This window comes from Physella acuta, unplaced genomic scaffold, assembly GCF_028476545.2.
Source record: "Physella acuta isolate Inbredline_101_S28 unplaced genomic scaffold, ASM2847654v3 ptg000461l, whole genome shotgun sequence".
NCBI lineage: Eukaryota > Metazoa > Mollusca > Gastropoda > Physidae > Physella > Physella acuta.
Window position 1 is genome coordinate 72,859 of NW_026731980.1, and position 20,849 is coordinate 93,707.

Consider the following 20,849-nt stretch of genomic DNA (forward strand, 5'->3'; position numbering starts at 1 on the left):
AGTGTAAGTCTTTAAGTAGGTGTTTAGCGAGATGGTGTTTTATTGGGTGTGTTCCAATACGCTAGAACAGAAATGCTTTTAAAACGTGAAGGACTTTTGTATGCGAATAAGTAATTTAACTGGTGGGGGCTTTTCAAAGCTTAAACATCATAGACATAAAGTCTGGAGTTACGTTTATTTAATCGTACTACTTAGTTCAAATAGTTGGTAAATGATAGTCTTGGTCCTTTCTTCACACAAAAGAAGCTTTCCCTCTTACTATATATATATATATATATATATATATATATATATATATATATATATATATATATATATATATATATATATATATATATACATATATATGTGTTTGTGTGTGTATATATAAATATTTATATATGTATATATATATATATATATATATATATATAGGCCTATATATATATATATATATATATATATATATACATATGTATTTATATGTTTATGAATGCAGGCATGTATATATATATATATATATATATATATATATATATATATATATATATATATATAAATATGTATGTATGTATATATATATATATATATATATAAACACAAATTTGCCTGCAACTTATTTTCGAATGCGGTACACATTCTTTTATTTTATTACGCGACTGCACTTGTAAATGATATCACGATCTGTTCGCCTATTTCTAAAGTTACATGTAATCACATACGTCAAGTCGGATATTCAAAAATTTAATAGCTAGATCTAGATCTATTAAAGCACGCTGAAGAAATTTAAATGCACAATTTATTTTTAGCCCCGTAGACCAGAGGCGTCTCATCTTTGAAGAATAATTTAATTCGGTTTCTGATTTTTATTATATTTAGTAGAGTTATATGGATATTCATTTGTATATTGGATCCTTACAAATAAATGAAAATACATATAAGTAAAGCAAATGATGTTACCCTTTTTAGCCCCGCGGCCCATTGGTCATATTCAGTAGAGTTTATATGTTAACTAGGCATAGAGAGCGTTAATGTAGTCAGTATTATGCCCAGCTGCTTTTACTTTCTCTAATGTGAATAAGGTACTCATAAGAGCTGAGTGGACTTAGGGACATCCTGACTATAAGCCCGGGATCTAAACTCGAGACTCGAGTTACCAGCGAGTGCTCTACTACTAAACCATGCCACCCCACATATGAATATGAGAGCAACGCTAAAATCAAATTACCCAAGGAGAACTTGATTATAAATAAATTATATTGCTCCACCTCTGCTGTTATTTCTTCATTCAATTTTTGATTGATTGAATATTTCTCTCAAGTATTCATAGCCGGTATTAAACGTTCCTTTCAACAACCGCAGTGGCGAAAGACAAAATCCAATCTACGCAGATATAGATTTTAATTCCTCGCGTGGTTTAAAGCAATGAAAGAACACCACCCCGAAGTATGTATGGAGGAAACAGAAGGACACCGGCTAAAACTGTGGGTCAATAGATTACAGTCTTGACACTGGGGAGGTATCGGTGACATAATCACGTAGTTCTTTGATATCAAGTGAATGGGCGGTTGTATTGATTCTACTGCTGTTAAAATATCGGGGTTGGAGAATACAGTTTTCTTAAAAACTAGTTTGTGTTTGTTGTGAATGAAAATATCTATTATTAACTTGATATTTGCGTCGATGGCCTACTTTTCAAATCAAGAAACGTGTTGAACTAAATGTATTCGATTATATCTCTGACAAATGTAAAAATTATTGAAATATACACAAATTACTGCACCATTTTCATACTCAATGAAATATATATGTAAACACTGTTACTTAACATCAAACTACTACTGTATACATGCGTAAAAATGTTTGATTTCCGCGTTGGAAAAATGGGTGTGAGCTGGATATATTTTTATGGTTGTTACTGTTGTATCGTTCTTTTCATAAACGTTATAATATGCAGCATGTCTTATCTGTTATTACACATACATATTCACGTATATATTATATTTATACATACATATATATATATATATATATATATATATATATATATATATATATATATATATATATATATGTATGTATATATAGGGCCTACACACATACATAATTATATGTGTGTGTGTGTGAGTGTATAAACGTATTCTCTAAATCCAATACATCATAATACATATATCTATGGGATACATTGTTATAAAATTAACTATCACAGTTTGCACTTTAAAGCACTTAAGATGCTGACGTATTTTTAAATTATGTAATTCTCCTAACGTCTTTCCTGCTGTCTTGTTAATTCTAACCCTCGCATCAGCATTTCTCTACCCCTATTGTACATAGCGAGTTTCGCCATAAACACATTACAAACGAGAAGAATACTGATTACACCAAACTCTGTAATTTTGTAATTTCACAAATTACACCCGCTGTTTACCTGTCCGGTGATTGTAACAAGGCTGTTGTATCATCATAAAGTTCACTGTGACCCAGGTCATGCTAACCTTACTTGAGATGAGTGCAGGTCACAGTTTAGATCAAGAAAGTTTTATTATATGACAGTCAGAGCTGTAGGGATCTTCATGAGGTTAAGATTTTTTTCTCAGATTTTATAGTGAGTGCTTTATTTTTTTATTCATTTTGTAAATAGAAATCTCTTTTTTATTGTATTTATTACTTAAATCGTACATTTTATTTGAGTTGTTTAATAAATATTTTGTTAAAAGTTATTTTTTTTGTTTAAATTTTTTTTCTTCAAAAATTATATTTGCAGCGTTCGTTTTACCTACCTATGTTCGCATTGGTATTACAGCTTCATATTGCAATAGCAATACTTCTTTTTTTATATCCATTTTCATTCAATGAAAATAACAGTGTTTATTATTACATAATACAAAACACCTAAAAAACGTTTTTTTTTAATTTTTGGCGAATCTTGTCACTCAATTTTGACCTTTACATAAAATCTCTAATGTTAACGACAACAAGTTTGTTATATTTTTTATTTATTTTTCAATGCACTTATGATTATAAATTATTTTATATTTGTTTTATTTCTCACTGTTTATCGACATAAAATCTTAAATATCTCTATCTGTTTGTAGAACCTAACCATTTAGGATTAACAATCTTAAGTTGAGTTTGAAATTTAACTTGTTACTGTTAGCAGCTTATCATAATAATGTCAGTTCAAGTAAAATATATAAAAAGAGAAAAATATCACGACTGATATTTGTTGAACCTATCCAGTGCTGAACATTCTATATACGTTGATTTAAGCACCAACAGTTTCTTGTTACTTTCTTTGTGTAAATCTTGATAATATTCCATGTCTTTAACTGTCCGTTCATGACTGGTAATTTTTTTTTAAATGTAGAATGTTTTAGTAAAATTTATAAAATATTAAAAATTGTTTTTTTTTTTTAAAGTATAATTATTTGTCTTTACTTTAAGGTTCCTTAAGATGTTGAAACATCTGTTTCTGGTGTGTTTAACCTTGACCTTGCCCGTCAAGGCCAAGAAATGTAACAACCTACCCCCTAACCTTGATAAAATCACGAGAAGTGTCGACATCACAAAACTGGACCTGCTGCCTCTGGACGTCATCAACGGTGACGACTTTCTGAGACCAGTGGTCAGCTTGACCTGTGAGGAAGGAAAAACATGGAAGAATGCTAACGGCACGAACTTTGACCTACCTGATCAGGTATTTGAAAACATTTCTTTTTTTTTTTAGTTTAATAATATCGTACACTGAGTTAGAACATAACCTTATGGTGAATTTAGCTTTATTGTGTTCCTGCTTAAGTCATACTGAAGCAGTGGCGTAGCCAGGATCGTCTCAAGGGGGGGTTCCAATTTTTACCCGGGGACAAACTTTCGATTTGCACCCCCCCCCTTCAATATTTCGATTTGCCCCCCCCCCCCCCTCAAACTTTCGATTTGCACCCCCATCATACTTTATATATATATATATATATATATATATATATATATATATATATATATATATATATATATATATATATATATATATATATATATATATATATATACCTAACCCCCCCCCCATGCCTACGACACTGTACTGAAGCAAAATATGTTAAAACATTAATATTAAACAGTTTGCTTGATAAAGCTTATGGTTTAGTAAAATCGTTATCGAATAGAAAAATAAAAGTTACACTATCGAACCTTCCTGTCATACGTCAGATGGAGTAGAGTGCCCCTGTTTCTGTGTGAACCTCAATATATGAAAGCATAATGTAGTCAGTACTATGCCCAGTCGCTTAAACTTTCGCTAACGGGAGTCTAGTACCCAAAAAGGTGCGTGGACTCAGGAATAGAGCCCGGGATCTGAACTTTTGGGTTAGCAGTCGCTCACTCGACCATCCGACAGTGCTGGCAATTGTTATCATACTACCCAAACTACTTGGATATCGCTTTGAATTTCGATAACGTTTAATGTTATTTTCTCATTTTATTGTAAAGTTATCAAGTTATTTTTAGAATTATTTAAGACAGAAGAATGCTCTTCTTGTTTGAGGTAAAGAAAGTTATTCTTTCAAACCAAATGGTGCAAGGGACATATGAAATATTGTATATCTGTTTCTGTTAATCAACATATGAAGGATAATGTTGTCAGATCCATACCCAGCCGCTTTATTTTATCTAACGTAAACCAGGTACCCATTAGAGCTGGGTAGACTCAGGTGCATCCAATGGATTCGAGTCCATTATCTAAACTCGAGACTTTCAGACTAGCCTCAACTGATTTGAGAAAAAAATAATTGAAATTGATGAATGGCAAAATATTTTGTTTTCAAAAGTTTTCTGAAGTGCGAAATAATTTGTTTTCCAACTGAAGTACGAAATATTTTGCTTTCAAACTTAAATGCGAATTTTTTTGCTTTCAAACTGAAGTGCGAAATATTTTGTTTTCAAACTGAAGTGCGAAAATTTTTGTTTTCAAACTGAAGTGCAAAATATTTTGTTTTCAAACTGAAGTGCGAAAAATTTGTTTTCAAACTGAAGTGCGAAATATTTTGCTTTCAAACTGAAGTGCGAAATTTTTCGCTTTCAAGCTGAAGTGCGAAATTTTTCGCTTTCAAAGTAAAGTTTTTTTTCAGGTGTGGCAGATTACCACGGTGCCCAGTGGCTGGCTGTCACCCGAGATCAACACCTACAAATCTCACGCGGACGTACGAGAAGCCATGATAAACTCTGCAGGGGTGGACTCCCACCTCGGTCGGTTCGCCTTCTCAGACAGCAATTCTTACAAGAAACTACAGCACACGATAGCTACCAAAAACAGATTCGTCACTGTCCTGTCGGCGTTCGCTTCAACAACCCGCGTGGATATCAACCCGCCTGAGGGGCTGTCCTTAGACAACCACGTTCAAGATTACATAAATACAAACTTGAATGATACTTACGATAACAACCCGGATGCTTATATTAAGTTTATAGAGAGATACGGCACGCATTATTTCACTACAGCTAAATTTGGTGGATGTATTAGGGTGATGTTTGAAATCACAAAAGATTATTTTTACTCAAACGAAAACGAGGTAGACATCAACGTTAAAACGACATACGATCATTTATTAGGGGAAAAGCAAGGCAGCATTGATGAAAAGTTTACAAAATCTTCAGTTCAAACTGTGAAATACTACGGCGGTGACGTTGATATCCTAAGTAAAGTTGGGTTTAGAAACTGGCAGCCGAGTGTTGAAAAGAATCCCTGGCTTTTTTCTGGAACCGTCAAGCCAATTAGTAATTTAATTAACAATCAGACTATCCAGGACTCTATGATTAAAGCTGTGAAAATATACGAAATGAAGAGTTTCTTAAACGACCTCCGTGTGATTATTACCAAAGCAAAAGAAAAGTCCGATAACTCTGTAATCAACTCATTGCATAATCGGGTTACGATGATGATGACTTCAAGTAAATATGAAGAGCTTGAAGTCCAAACTTTAGCGCAAGATGTTGAAGAATATCTAACAGTCCCTAGTTGGTTTAGTCAAGAGACGCAACTCTGTCTTCACTGGAGTGGGACCAGTGACTGGCACCAATGTGGTGGGGGTGTGCCCCAGCTTTTATGCGCCACCCCCAACTCCCTGACGCAGTGGTACGCCGATTGGACTGACTGGAGAAGTGGGGGGTGCAAGATGAAATGGGGCGTCGAATCGAAGAACCCACCAGCCTGGTTTAAAGAAGTTCGCCTATGTTATCAATGGTACGCGGAGGATAATATAAAACAATGCGGGAATCACAAAGGGCAGACGTTTTGTGCTGCCGTCAACAGCTACACACAGGAGTATTTGGACGACACAGACAACCGCAAGGGAGGGTGCAAGATGCGCTGGAAGCTGCAAGTTCCGGAGGGCGCGCCCTTGTGGATGAGGGCGTCCAGGCTGTGTTTTAACTGGCAGGAGAACGGGGATATCGGGCAGTGCGGGGGTGGGGCGCCACGGGAACAATGCGCGGCGGTCAACGACTGGACGGGATATTATCTCGACGATACGGACAACAGGAAGGGGGGATGCTCCATGAGATGGGGGATTAAAACTTCCAACTAACCCTAGATCTGAATTAAAGTGGGGAGGGGGGTAAAACTTCCACCTAGCTTTTGTTGAGAGGGTGTATTTATCAAATAAATAAGAACCTTTCTAGTTCTGAAATTATTTAGCTTAATGACTTAAAATTCATAACTTTTTAGGTGTATGTTAGTTACACGGTACTTACAAAAACGTATGGATGGGTTTTTGTATTCATCAAATATTTGCGACGATTGAAATGTAAAAACGTAATTTAAACAGCAGGGAGATAATCAAAATATAACTTTTGTTGTATGTCTAAGCATAGTTATCTTTCTTTCCAGTTTATATTTAATAAAAATGTAATACTGTGCAATCTTTGTAGCCCTATTTCTTAAAACTTAAAACCAATCTTGGAATAAAAATCATAATACGAGTTGTTTTAGTTTAGACTTTTGTCTTTTGGAGGTGCATGTTAGTTATTGACGATACTTATCAAAAACAATTATGGATGGGTTTTTGCATATATCAAAAACTGACGATTGAAATGTAAAACGTAATAAAAGCAGGGAGATAATCAAAATATTACTTTTGTTGCTTGTCTTAGCATAGTTATCTTTCTTTCCAGTTTCTATTTAACATCAATTTAATACTGTGCAATCTTTGTATGTCTATTTCTGAAAACCAATCTTGGAATAAAAATCGTAACCTTAAACCAAAGCAACCTCTTTGTCCCATACGATATTTTTAGTTGCTACTGAGAAGAAAACTTCAAATTTTAATTAAAAATTCATTACGATCATCAAAACTAGTAAACTACTCTTATGAACTACGATTCATGTGGAAGTAGAGTTTACCTGTTTAAGTTAAAGCGGAATATGAATGGATAGTATGGTCAGCACTATGCCCAGTCGCCTTTACTTTCCCCAAACATGAGTTAGGTACCCATCAGAGATGGGTCGACTCAAGAACGTCCTTCGAACTTGAGTCCGGGGCCCGATCACGAGACCGTAGGGCCAGCAGACGTTTGCTCTACCATCCGACTACGCCGTCCTTTCTATCATCGCAACGAAGGGGTTTAATATAGTGTATATTCTAGAGTTAATTAATTCTTTAATGAGTGTTGTTGATTCAACTTTAGTTCTTCTTCAAATGATTTTTTTTTTAAATGCCAATATTCTTTTAAGTAAAATCAAACAATAGTATATGTATATATGAGGAGTGAAGTTGAGGTTATAATAAAGCACAAAAAGTCAATCACTTAATGAAAGACAAGACTTCTAAACAAACGTTTTTATTGTGGATAAAACAGTGAACACAATATACTTGAATTAACGACAGAAAACATAAAATGCAAAATCTGTTAGCCAGTTTCAAACGAAAATATATAGTTTTAAATATAGAATTTCTTGAATTAATAAACCGGGAGTGATCTCCCCTAAACTTTCTCGAATATTCTTATATAAAATAACAGGGGATGGGAACTCGGGCTATAGACATGATTTTTAATCCATTTTAAATACTTAAAGTTTTAAAAATAGAATAAAATCTCGTTGACAAATTAATTGCACACCAAGTGAACGCGAAATAAAAAAGCGCATAATAGTGCGCAATATTATTAGTACTTTTAAAATTTACATTAGTTTTTTGAGAAATCGGAAGTAGCGTAAATTACTACTTCCGGTCAACGGAAATTACTCAAAATTTAACAGAAGGTAGAGAATTAGATCTTTTACTTACATGTGAAATTTCATTTATCTATCTGAAATAGTACTCAAGTTATAGGCTTTTGAAAAATTCAAAGTGGAAAAAGTACCACTTCCGGTTATCGGAAATCGCTCAAAAGTTGATACGGATCTACGATTTTGATAAAATACTTATATATGAAATTTCATCAACCTAGCTGTAACGGTACTCAAGTTATCGTGTTTACACACGGACACACAGACAGACACACACACACACACACAGACATACGGACAAGATTGCAAAATTATGTTTTTCCGTATCAGTGAGGTGTAAAACGTCGAGATTTGTAAAAATCTCGATTTTTTTTTTTTGCACGATTACAATACTTTCTCTATACTACGTATATACGAGAAAGTAAAAATGGACAGTCTAAAACTTGAAAACAACATAAATTTGTTTAATTAAGCGGAGGAGGGGAAGATAAATATTGGAACATAATTTAAATAAACAGACTAAAGATTGAAAGTATCAAATGTGTTTAATTAAGTGGAGACAGGAGGTGAAAAATAGGTACAAAGTAAAACTAAAAAGACTACTAAAGTTTGAAAGTTTAAAAAGTTTTTTAAGTGGGGAAGGGGAGAAGAAGAAAAACGGTAAACATAATTCGGGCTTTTTTTTTTTAAAGAAACTTTAAGAAACAAATTTAAAGAACGATGACGGGGACGTTCATCTTGGCCTGGCTGGTGCCATTGGTGCTGACAGGTTGCGTGGCATCAACAGCTGAAACAGGGGTCTGGTCGTCCCACCTGAACTCAGCATGGGCTCCTAGGATGTTCTCGAACCGGCCCTTGATCTTGAACACGTACCTGTCCTCGTTGGTCAAATCGTTGATTAGTTTCGACGCTTCCGGAAAAGCCATTTTCATATCGTTCCACAGCCAGGGCGCCAAGTTGCCGTAGCTTTGCTGCTTCAGTGCTTTGTAGAAGGGGGTGCTGGCATCGCCGAATGTGTAGTTGTAGTTTGGACGATCGCTGGTGTTGAAGTAAGTGGTGTGGTAGTTTGTTGCGGTGGCAGAACCCACCCCGCGTAGGAAGCTGTTGAAATTTGTGGAGAATTTGACAACGATTTCGGCCGTGTAGGTCAAAGCCGTTCGCGTTTTAACGACGAAGAAGTACCATTTCGCTGCGGTGTTGGGTAGGAGCGTCTTGGATGAGGATACGGAAAAGGTGTTGGTTCTCTCTTCCTCAGCTTCGTTCATACTGCTGGTGCCATTGAAGATGTATCCTTGCTGCCCGAAAAGATTCCCATAGGTAAACGGCGAGGAACTTTGCTGAATGGTATAGTTTGGGAAGTTTCGCCAATCGCTGTAAGCGGAGTGTGTGAAGACTTTGGAGTTATTCACAGATCTGATGATGGTCTTGGTCGCTGGGGTGGGTTCGTCGTTGTACAACACTCCCGAGTCCATCAGCTCCGGCTGTTGCATCTCTTGTATAAGCGGGGCTCCGTACCTGATGTCTTTGATCTCGAAGCTCCAGTTCCCGTAGGTGATGTTCAGTCTCAGATCGTTCCTGTACCCCGTGCACCGTGAACTCCTCTGCGCCTCCCACGAGTCGTAGTTCCGCACAAAATCTTCCCCGACGAAGTGAGCGTTACAGCCGTAAGACCAAGCAAAACCAAGATAATGCGCCAGGTATGCCAATTCCATCTGTGTCGTTTCCATTACCCGGGTCTTCAATGCATCAAAACTGTCCACATCCTCTTGAACGGGGACTGTCGTACAGCATCTCAACCCGTCTAAACAATACAGTTTGTCGCAGGAACTTTTATACAGCCCAGTCACGTAGTAATCAGCGTTACACCGGCATAAATTTTTATCATCGAAACAGCTTGAAATGTCCATATCATAACAGTGGCCGTACGACGCCGGGTGCCCGGCTGGTTTAGAACATCTGCCTTCTTCTATGTTGCTCAGCCACCCACCGAACCCCCCTGTCCTGTAGAGCCCATTCAGGAAATACCCAGCAGGACAGGTGACCCAGACGTTGTTGTTATTAAACAAGGTCCACCAGTCGGCGTTGACCACCATCGTCTTGGAGTTGTTCCACGGCGGGTTCCTCGTGCAGCACTCAGCCTCCTCGAGGTCGTAGATGTAGTCGTTGGACGACGGATTTGGCATCAGGTTCCTGAAAAAACCAGCGATGAAGTCTCCTTCGTTCTCACATTTGGACGAGCCGGCCGTGTCAAAAATGGACCACCAGTTTGACCTGCTGCATGTGTTGGCACCAGCCCCAACATACATCACAGCCAGCACGAGAAGACAAGCTGCCACCTGCATTTTCACTGCAAAACAAAGTTACATTTTAACATACAATATAATTTTTAAAATCTTTCTTAGTAAAATAAAAAAAAACATTTAAGGAAATAATATAAACAAAGTTACATTTTCGTGCAAAAAACGTTTTGAAACTTTTTTAGTAAAATAAAGAAACATTTAAGGAAATAATTATTAAACATTATAAACAACACATAATTATTACAAAATTAATACTAATAGTTTCGCTGTCTGTCTATCTGACAAGAACGCTCTGTCTGACAAGAACGCTTTGTCTGACAAGAACGCTCTAGAGAAAACACAAGCAAAATAAAAACATGCACAGTAATTCGAAAAACGAAATATGACGTCGACACATTTAGCGTGTGTGGTGTGTGGGTTGGTTTCAGTGTTTCTTTCAGACTTTTTCCTCCCCGGAGAGGGGTGGGGGGTACTTGAAATTTTCGGGGGCGGGGGTAGAATTTTCTGGGAGGGGGCGGACACTGGAAAAAGTATATAATTATATTTCGTTGAATGGGACGGTAGACATGTTTTTTTTGGGGGTGGGGGGTGGTGGAGGGGTGGGGGGGGGTGGTGTGTGTGGGGGGTGGGGGTGGGGGGGTGGTGTGTGTGTGGGGGGGGTGGGGGGGTGGTGTGTGGGGGGTGGGTTGGTTTCAGTGCTTCTTTCAGACTTTTTCCTCCCCGGAGAGGGGTGGGGGTACTTGAAATTTTCGGGGGCGGGGGTAGAATTTTCTGGGAGGGGGCGGACACTGGAAAAAGTATATAATTATATTTCGTTGAATGGGACGGTAGACATGTTTTTTTTGGGGGGGGGGGGGGGGGGTGGGGGGTGGGGGGGGCGGTGTGTGGAGGGGGTGGTGTGTGGGGGTGAGGGGTGGGGGTGGTGTGTGGTGGGGGTGGGGGGTGGTGTGTGGGGTTGAGGGGTTGGGTTGGGGGTGGTGGGGGTGGGGGTGGGGGTGGTGTGTGGGGGGTGGGGGGGTGGGGTGGGGGTGGTGTGTGGGGGGGGGTGGGTTGGTTTTAGTTTAGAGAAAAGAGACAGCACTATCAGCCTAGCGCCCGTTGTACCCTTCCTCAACGGGCCATTTTTCTCGTAGTAAAATAATAACATATTTGATTCAAACTTTCTTTTGTATTTAAATTGTGGTTTTAGAGAATAACTTTTTAAATTTTTTAAGTAAGAACAAGTTGCATTTTAATTATAGGTTTACATTTTTGTATATATGTGTAAACAACACAACGTTACTCTAAAATTTTGCAATAATAAAATATTTGTTACAAACTTACTTCTGTATCAAAATTTCATTTTCAAATTTTTAACCTTCCGTAGTGAAAAAAAAGTAGCATTTCAAGTTAATAATTATTAAACTTTGTAAACGACACAATGAGAATAAAAAATAGTAAGAAAATAGTTTAAAATTCGATGCAAACTAACTTTTGCATTTAAATTTCATACGAAATAAACCGGGAGTGATCTCCCCTAAACTTTCTCGAATATTCTTATATAAAATAACAGGGGATGGGAACTCGGGCTTTGGACATGATTTTTAATCCATTTTAAATACTTAAAGTTTTAAAAATAGAATAAAATCTCGTAGACAAATTAATTGCACACCAAGTGAACGCGAATAAAAAAGCGCATAATAGTGCGCAATATTATTAGTACTTTTAAAAAATTTACATTAGTTTTTTGAGAAATCGGAAGTAGCGTAAATAAGTACTTCCGGTCAACGAAAAATTCTCAAAATTTGACAGAAGGTAGAGAATTAGATCTTTTACTTACATATCAAATTTCATCTATCTATCTGAAATAGTACTCAAGTTATAGGCTTTTGAAAAATTCAAAGTAAAAAAAGTACCACTTCCGGTTATCCGAAATCGCTCAAAAGTTGATACGGATCTACGATTTTGATAAAATACTTGTATATGAAATTTCATCAACCTAGCTGTAACGGTACTCAAGTTATCGTGTTTACACACGGACACACACACACACACACAGACACACAGACATACGGACAAGATTGCAAAATTATGTTTTTCCGTATCAGTGAGATGTAAAACGTCGAGATTTGCAAAAATCTCGATTTTTTTTTTTTGCACGATTACAAGACTTTCTCTATACTTCGTATATACGAGAAAGTAAAAATGTAGAGAAATTATTTAGTAAATTTCAGTTAGGTATTAGTTATGGAAAAATTGCTTGTTGCAAAAAGCGCAAAAATATGTAGATCTAAACTATTACAATAAGTTTACGTGAATGAATTAGATTTAAACTGATAGGATTATGTAGCTTCCTTGGTGCTGCAGCTAGTATATATTTCAGAGCTTTAGTAATTAAAACGTATCTCGGGGCAGTCTAACTATCCTAACTCTACAAAAAACTTGCAGTTGTAGCCATACTAGTATTAAGGTATTTTAATAAAGTGAACGAAAGAAAAGCTAATTTATTTACTAATTGTATCTTTAGTCTAAATAGTCTAATAGCCTACAAAAAACAAAAATTAAATGATGATTTATACAAATTATGATAATTTATAGCTATAATTCATGCGCAATAATAAAAGTTAAAAATAATGTTCATATATCTTCAGTAAGTAAAGACAATTAATTGGTAAATTTCAGAAAAAGTCTGAAAAAGAGCTAATTCAAAACAAACAAAAGTAAATCATTTGCATAAATGATGAAGAAACATTCATTTCTAAACCTATTTTGAAACAGAGACGCATCACTCACCTTCGTAAGTTAGACGAACCGCTCAACAGATAACTCTTCAAGTCGAGATGAGTGGGTGTTTAGACGAGCCGCGGTTTGAAACACGTTTTAAAGACAAAGCCTCACGCCCACTCACGGGTTTTACAACATTCCTCCGATACATGTGGGAGGATTAAAGTGTTTTCCCCACACAAAGACTTTCTTTAGAACAAACGTGTTTTAATTACTCTTGAAACATAAACGATATTTACAAACGTTTGATCAAATCTACTTCAAACGAATTTTGATTGTCGCATGGCATAATAAAATTTCTTAAACCTGTTCATGTAAACCTACAAGGATACGCCTGTATGAATCTACGCGCAATAGGGACTAATGTTCGTTCTCTGAGTTACAATTGATACAAGCCTTCAGTTGACACAAGCCTAAATATAACACAAGCCTACAGGTACCCCAAGCCTACAGATGCCAGAAGCCTACAGATAACACAAGCATACATAGGCGTACACATATAAAATTAAAACAAATATTATAAAGTAATATATATATATATATATATATATATATATATATATATATATATATATATATATATATATATATATGAATATATATATATATATATATATATATATATATATATATTCATATATATATATATATATATATATATATATATATATGCGTGCGTGCGTGGGTGGGTGCGTGCGTGCGTGTGCGTGTCATATTTTTCATCGCTTTTTAAACCCTACAAGCCCCAGAACAAAATCTTTTAATAGTAATTGATTTAAAACAGATTCTTTATTCTATTTTCTTTGTTTATATTTTATTTTCACTGGTAATTGATGTTTTTGATTTGGTCTCATAATATAAATCCGTGGGCGAAATCCATCTTTCCTTCAAGGTAACCAGCTGTTGGTTCTTCTCCACACAAAGTCATGGTGACATACATCACATAGATTATGTGTAATAAAAATGTATAGAAATATTTCTTTGATGTGAACTGAAGATTAATATACACTGATCAATTCGCACAGACATACTTGATTTGCCAAAAACACCTACACATAATAGAGATGTCTAGAAATATACGTTTCACATATGATATACCTGTTTATATCATTTCACATAAAGCTGTTCAACGTGATATACTGGTTTTGTGACAGATACATACATGAACTAGATATCTTGACAGATTCACGTATGTGTTAAAAGTAAAAATAAAAAAGGAACTCAAGACACCATATTCACACACTCACTCTCACCTATAATATATATATATATATATATATATATATATATATATATATATATATATATATATATATATATATATATATATATATATATATATATATTCACATATTATATTATATATATATATATATAAGTATGGGTGTGAGTGGGTGGGTTTGAGTTTATAAAAATGTAAGTGTGTATGTTTTAAAAATAATGTATTGGTGTGAATATATTATATTATGCTTAAAATATACTAATTTTTGTATGGGCTAATATTATCAATTTTAACTAAATGTTGACTGATAATGAAAAATATGTTAGTTTCAATACACATACCCAAATATCCATTTCATCGTTTTAAACAAAAACCTTTTATCTTATATGTTAGCTGAATATAATATTGTTGAACATTTAATACTATATCGACTTATAGCAAACAAAGAATATGTCTAGAGAATAACAGATTATGTTTTATTTTGACAACATATGGTGCGAATGATTTTAAAATTTGCTTTTTGAGTTTCATTCAAAACAAACGTATAAAATAACGTTTGAATGTTTTCAAATGACAAAGCCCATTGAATTGTAATAACTGGCCTTGTATTTGAAATTATTTTTCTTTAATCCGATCTTTCGAGAATATTCAGGATTAGTGGTTCTCATACTTTCAATATGTTTTTATATTTTTTTTTTCGCTTTTTTCCTGGAGTTTCGCCACACTAACTACCCATTGTTTTCGACAAAGCTTTTTTACTTAATTTTCTTAATTACGGCGTAGTTGAGCTAATAAAGCTATACTGAAAACTCACAAGTGGGCTTGATAGCTAGGGGAGACGACTCAAAAATCAAACTGCAAAGGGGGTCGTCCATAAATGACGTCACAATCGTAGGGGGGAGGGGGGGGCGTAATTTTGTGACGGTATGTGATGAGGAGGGGGGGGAGGGGTTCAGATGGTGCGACATCACACTTTTGCATTATAAAAAAGCAATGTTAGAAAACGAATTTTAACACGTTTTTCTTAACTCAGCTTCGCGTTTGTGTGTGGATTTGTTTGTTGTTAAAATTGACATCGAAAATTAGCCCACTTCTGATTGCTCTAGAGATCTGAAATTTGGCATGCATGCTACTTTCGCCTAACAATTTCAGATGCAATCATAAAAACTAGCAATTAGAGACCGTAATTAGCTTAATTTAATTACGCCCCAAGGACCATAAAATTGAGGACATGATTTCTAAAGATACCGACAAGACTGGAGGCCTATTGACACAGTCACTTCGGCCCCAATCGATGTGAGCGCGCTGGCCGTGATCGTATAGTGGTTAGTACTTCGCGTTGTGGCCGCGACAACCCAGGTTCGAATCTTGGTCGCTCAAGATTTTTTTAGTCCGTGTATTTATAAACACTTAGTCAAGTCATACTTAATCAAGTCATTAGATAAAGTAGAAAATAAACTATATAAAAAACTTTTTTAAAAACCACGTTTTTCATGTGTAGCAACGGACTAAAAAGGAGAAAATAAAATACTTAAAAAAAACTTTTTAAAAAACCACGTTTTTCTTGTGGACTAAAAAGTAGAAAATAAATTTTTCTTTTGTGCTTCCTCGAGCTGTGCAGGTTCTTGTGATGACTGACAAAAAACGTGGGTCGGGCAGATGGGTCGGGAAATTTGATGGTGAACGTACCCACGTTTTTTGTCAGTCATCACAAGAACCTGCACAGCTCGAGGAAGCACAAAAGAAAAATTTATTTTCTACTTTTTAGTCCACAAGAAAAACGTGGTTTTTTAAAACGTTTTTTTTTTAAGTATTTTATTAGAAAACTGTTTTAATAAATTGTAGTAGGAATAGATAAAAATACTCTATGTTGACAGATTTCAGACAAGATTTTGAAAAAATATCATATTTTAAGAAAAATTCAACTGCAACTTTGAGGGGGTTGTAGGCTGAGGTGTGACATCTTTTTAGGGGGAGGGGGGGTCTGGCTTTTTGTGACGATGTATGACGGAAGTGGGGGGGGGGGGGGGGGGAATCGTCTAAAAAAGCGTGACTGCCATTTATGGAAACGAACCAAAAAAAGAAAAGCAGGCTAAATTCAAAGTCATAACAAGTTAACGCCGATACTTAATTGGCCAACATTAAAATTAAGAACAAAGAAGAAGAAACTATCATAAGTATTTTTAAAAATGTTAGAAAAAATAATATTTTGGTTTTATTATTTTAATATTTAAATACAATTACTGCATTGTTAATAGCCAGTATTTCTTCCAGACTTTTAAAGAGCCACTAAATTTTTTTTATTTCAAATATTTTATTTGTTCATTAAGATTATTAGTATTTATTCATGGAGCTGGAGAGCCGCATCTTGATATCAAAAGAGCCGCATGCGGCTCGCGACCCGCAAGTTGCCGACTCCTGCCTTAAGCTAATGTCCAGCCACAATTTCCTAAGTAATCTATTGTTCATTGTGATCGAGTGGAGGTAGAAATAAGTTAATACGAATCTTAAAACAGCATCAATGCAACTCTAAAGCTGATATTTGTTTGTGATTTATCAATGTATGTGATATATGCTAATTCATGTCGCCGAATTTGTATATTTCTTTAGCTGCTATTCCAATCGTTGATAGATTAGCAAGTACAGCTATTTCTCTATGTATTTAATTAACACAACGTCCTTTTTTAAATACGACAACTAATCCCAACACATGTTTTCATTTTGCGAGTTTTAACTGACAAGAATATTCGGTGATTGAAAAGATAAGCAACGGAAAATCGCGCAATGGAAAACTACGCACAAAAAAAGTGCGCAAGGGCATTTTTGTTTTCTTAAATCGAGCACTTATAGACATTAACAAAGAAATGTTGCATAATAAAACACTTTTCTACGACATTAGACAAAGTTTAAGTGTTTTAGTATAATTAGTTGGTATTTGCGTGTTTTTTCTGTTTGAGCAGTTTTCCATTGTGAAGTTTTACCGTTTAAGTATTTCTTCTAGGAAACGAACACTTTTATGTAAAGAACGACGCTATTCGTAAATAATCCTTTGTTCAAACTTCTACGTTCCTCATGCCGTTCACCTTTGTATTGTTCGATTGGTGGTCGACACTGTCGCTAGTGTGAGAATCATCGGGGCTCTGTCGGGGAGAAATAATCAAACGATAAAATTATTTCTACACCTGTCTCTCTTGTTTTCTTGCTTTCCTTCTTGCAGAGGCAGAAGTAGATAATCCCCCCCCCCCCCCCGCTAAATAAAATGTCAAATACACAATATATATATATATATATATATATATATATATATATATATATATATATTATATATATATATATATATATATATATATATATATATATATATATATATATACATATATATATATATATATATACATATATATATATATATATATATATAATATATAATATATATATATATATATATATATATATATATATATATATATATATATATATATATATATATATATAAGTATTGAAGTTTAATTTAATTTAATTTAGCAATTAAACTTATTTTATTCCAAAGGATGTCCATCGTCAGACATCAAACTACACAGAAATTGGCTCACTCACTTATGGCCTGAAGTTATCGAGTTTTTTAAAACGTGCTTAACTCTTTTATTGTGAAAATTAAATTCATATCTGACAAGTCTGTAAAAATAATTTTAAAAAACCACGGAAATTAGATAATGAATTGTTAAGTTCAGTTTTTATTTCTTGCGTTTTTTTTTGTTTTTTGTTTTGCATTTTTTGTTATTAATTTTAAACAAATTACTTTCTATAGCTTTGTCATTCTTTAGAACGCCTCATTTAAATAATAATCAAGAGGAGAAATTGCTTTTTACTTTGAATTCTTACAAAACTATTTAAATGATCTTAATGAGCCCTTTTATTAGACTATCTATAGAGGAGCAAGAAGTCGTAGTAGCGGTTTGAACAGCTGATGTACTTTTTTTTTCTATGCAACTGTGTGTGTTAGCTACTGTATCATTGCTATAGTAAACCACTTGTCTGTCAATGTGCAAAAAAATATTTCATTTTTTTGTTGGATTTCGGCTCCCACCCCCTACCCAAACGCTGCCTAACCCCCTTCTCCCCCCCCCCCAATCCTTCCCTTACCCCTCCACCCCCCACCCCACCCCCCATATTGTGGTATTATATTAGCTCCACACCCGCTGATCTGGAGACCATAGTCCAGTTTATACACGAATTTGGGCTTGTTGTTTAAATCCTAAACCATAAACTAAATTAAGAGGAAAAAAGAAGAAGCTCCGCCTCTGCCACCTTGTTCACTCTTTGTTCACATAATACCTAACGTCGAGGGGAATTGAATTATAGAAAAGAAGGGACGTATACACTTACTTTGTTTTTCTATATGTCTGCCTTAAGACATAAATCGATTTTACCCTGTACATTGACCTAGGTGTAAACGATTAAAGAATCTGTTGTTAACCGTATCGGTTTTCTAATCAATGTATTTGAGAAACCTTTGATGTATGCCTTATGTTATTTCAGAAAATTAATAGGATCACAAATTTATCATAGAAATTAATTCACTTTCTTAAATTGTATTTTATTTATAGCTTTATTCTGTGCTTCTTTCAAGCTTACGTTTATATTTGACTTAATGTATTTACTTTGTTATTTGTTTTTTTTTCTTTCATAATTAGAGCAACCATTGAGGAAAACAGCCCATATTGAAAAATATTGAAAGCGTTTATAAAAAAAAACATATTTCACATGTCTCTTAAGATATAATGTCTCTAAACAGTTGCGTCTCTTAGTATCGTGGAGCAACCATAATGACATAAAGTATCAAGCCATGTTTATTGCCACGTTTGTGAAGTTTAGGAACAAATTACTTAGACAGTAAAGTCAAAAAGCTAGTACATCTTGACATGAAGTACCGAAGAAACAAATAGATCGCATGCTGTTACTAGCGACGTATGTGACACTGCGATAGTGCGTGAAGATCCGATGAGTCGTAGATTACCAATGTCTATTGAAGGGAAAACCTATTCGTGTAGATAGGGTCAAGTACTATGTTTCCGTGCAGGGCCTAAGTGAATGCTTATCAGCTATGATTGTAGGGCGGAAAAGTCACAGGAAAAAATCATAGGAAAAAGAAACAGAAAAAAAAAAAGTCACAGAAAAATAAATCACAGCAAAAAAGGCACAACTGTGTATAAATATGGAATTTGTTAATAGGCCTTTTTTGTATGCATTAAATATTCAGAAAATGCAAATCAACCTACGATTAATTAAATATAATGTAAACATTGTAGATATATGTGCGTAGGTTGTGTACGTATTGTAATATTTATAACACACGTGAAAATATTTAGTATGAAATATCTAGGTTTTTATTTTTTATACTTATAATATTTAATAGAATGTTCGAGCCTTCTAGTTTTTCATCGTGTTTTTTTTAATCCTAACTATAAAGTAGACTGAAATGGTATAAAGACATAAATAATTTGAAGCTGCTGCACTCAACTCATAGCAACAATACTTCAACCACCTTTACTGCCCACATTTATAACGCTTATTAGTAACAAAACATAGAATCAAAACAAAAAGCCGAGATGGTACAAATGCTGTCAGTGACGCAAAACGTAATCAAATAAGGCCGGCCAAGGCCGACTAAAGAGAAGCCGACCAAGGAAAGGTCTACGGCGAAACACGTCTGCAAATCATAATGATGTGCCAAAATTTCTTTTATAATTATTTGTTTTACTTCGTATTTAACTAAATACTTGACAAAAGTTGAGGTTGCAGTGCAAATTATCCTATACTATTTTTTACTTATTATTATTATTAACCATAATGATTTTAAAGTTTATAAATATACTACCAAAATAACACCACCCAGGGTAGGCTCCGGTAAAAAAAAAAAAAAACGTTTTTAATACTAGAGATAAAGCAATCTTTCCTCTACAGCTCTTTAAAGATACATCCGCATATGTGTTTCCATTTTTTTTTTAAATTGGTGGAAAAATCTGGGTAACTATGATAACGGCGGCCATCTTGAAAAAATAACCGTAGGGTTTCTAATAGAGTCCGCTGGCTAGTTCGTGTAAAAAAAAACACACAGTAATACCAATTAAATACCATTTAATTTAGGCTACACCTTAAAATAATCTTATTTTACAAATACAGTTTTGTATTAGGTAGTTGTATATTTCTTCAGCTACTATCGTTTCGGAGTATAATACCAACAATTATTTAAGTTTTGTGATAGTTATGTGGCAAATCTTTTTTTTTCCCGGTGAACCGAAAAGTTAACCCTTAACTATATATATCCAATCCTCTCTTCATTATGATCACACGCTCATTCTCCGTAGGG

General features: G+C 34.7%; 2 protein-coding genes across 2 annotated transcripts; one reads left to right on the plus strand and one right to left on the minus strand.

Annotated features, from left to right (window-relative positions):
* The first annotated feature begins 2,501 nt into the window (after positions 1-2,501).
* LOC131943547 (perivitellin-2 67 kDa subunit) lies at positions 2,502-6,554 on the plus strand. Its single transcript, XM_059303724.1, has 3 exons — positions 2,502-2,584; positions 3,424-3,676; positions 5,100-6,554. The coding sequence occupies exons 2-3, from the start codon at positions 3,434-3,436 to the stop codon at positions 6,552-6,554; spliced, it is 1,698 nt and encodes a 565-aa protein (XP_059159707.1). The 5' UTR covers positions 2,502-2,584; positions 3,424-3,433.
* Positions 6,555-8,656: 2,102 nt separating this feature from the next.
* On the minus strand, positions 8,657-13,313 carry LOC131943541 (uncharacterized). The gene is made up of 2 exons (XM_059303719.1): positions 13,267-13,313; positions 8,657-10,541 (listed from the first exon to the last, which is right to left on the minus strand). The coding sequence occupies exon 2, from the start codon at positions 10,534-10,536 to the stop codon at positions 8,905-8,907; it is 1,632 nt and encodes a 543-aa protein (XP_059159702.1). The 5' UTR covers positions 10,537-10,541; positions 13,267-13,313; the 3' UTR covers positions 8,657-8,904.
* Between the last annotated feature and the right edge of the window lie 7,536 nt (positions 13,314-20,849).

Bases quoted from the DNA above. Each gene is read 5' to 3' on its own strand.
- LOC131943547 (XM_059303724.1), top strand. From the start codon at position 3,434: ATGTTGAAACATCTGTTTCTGGTGTGTTTAACCTTGACCTTGCCCGTC. The intron at 3,677-5,099 runs GTATTTGAAAAC...GTTTTTTTTCAG, and splicing joins ACTTTGACCTACCTGATCAG to GTGTGGCAGATTACCACGGT.
- LOC131943541 (XM_059303719.1), bottom strand. From the start codon at position 10,536: ATGCAGGTGGCAGCTTGTCTTCTCGTGCTGGCTGTGATGTATGTTGGG.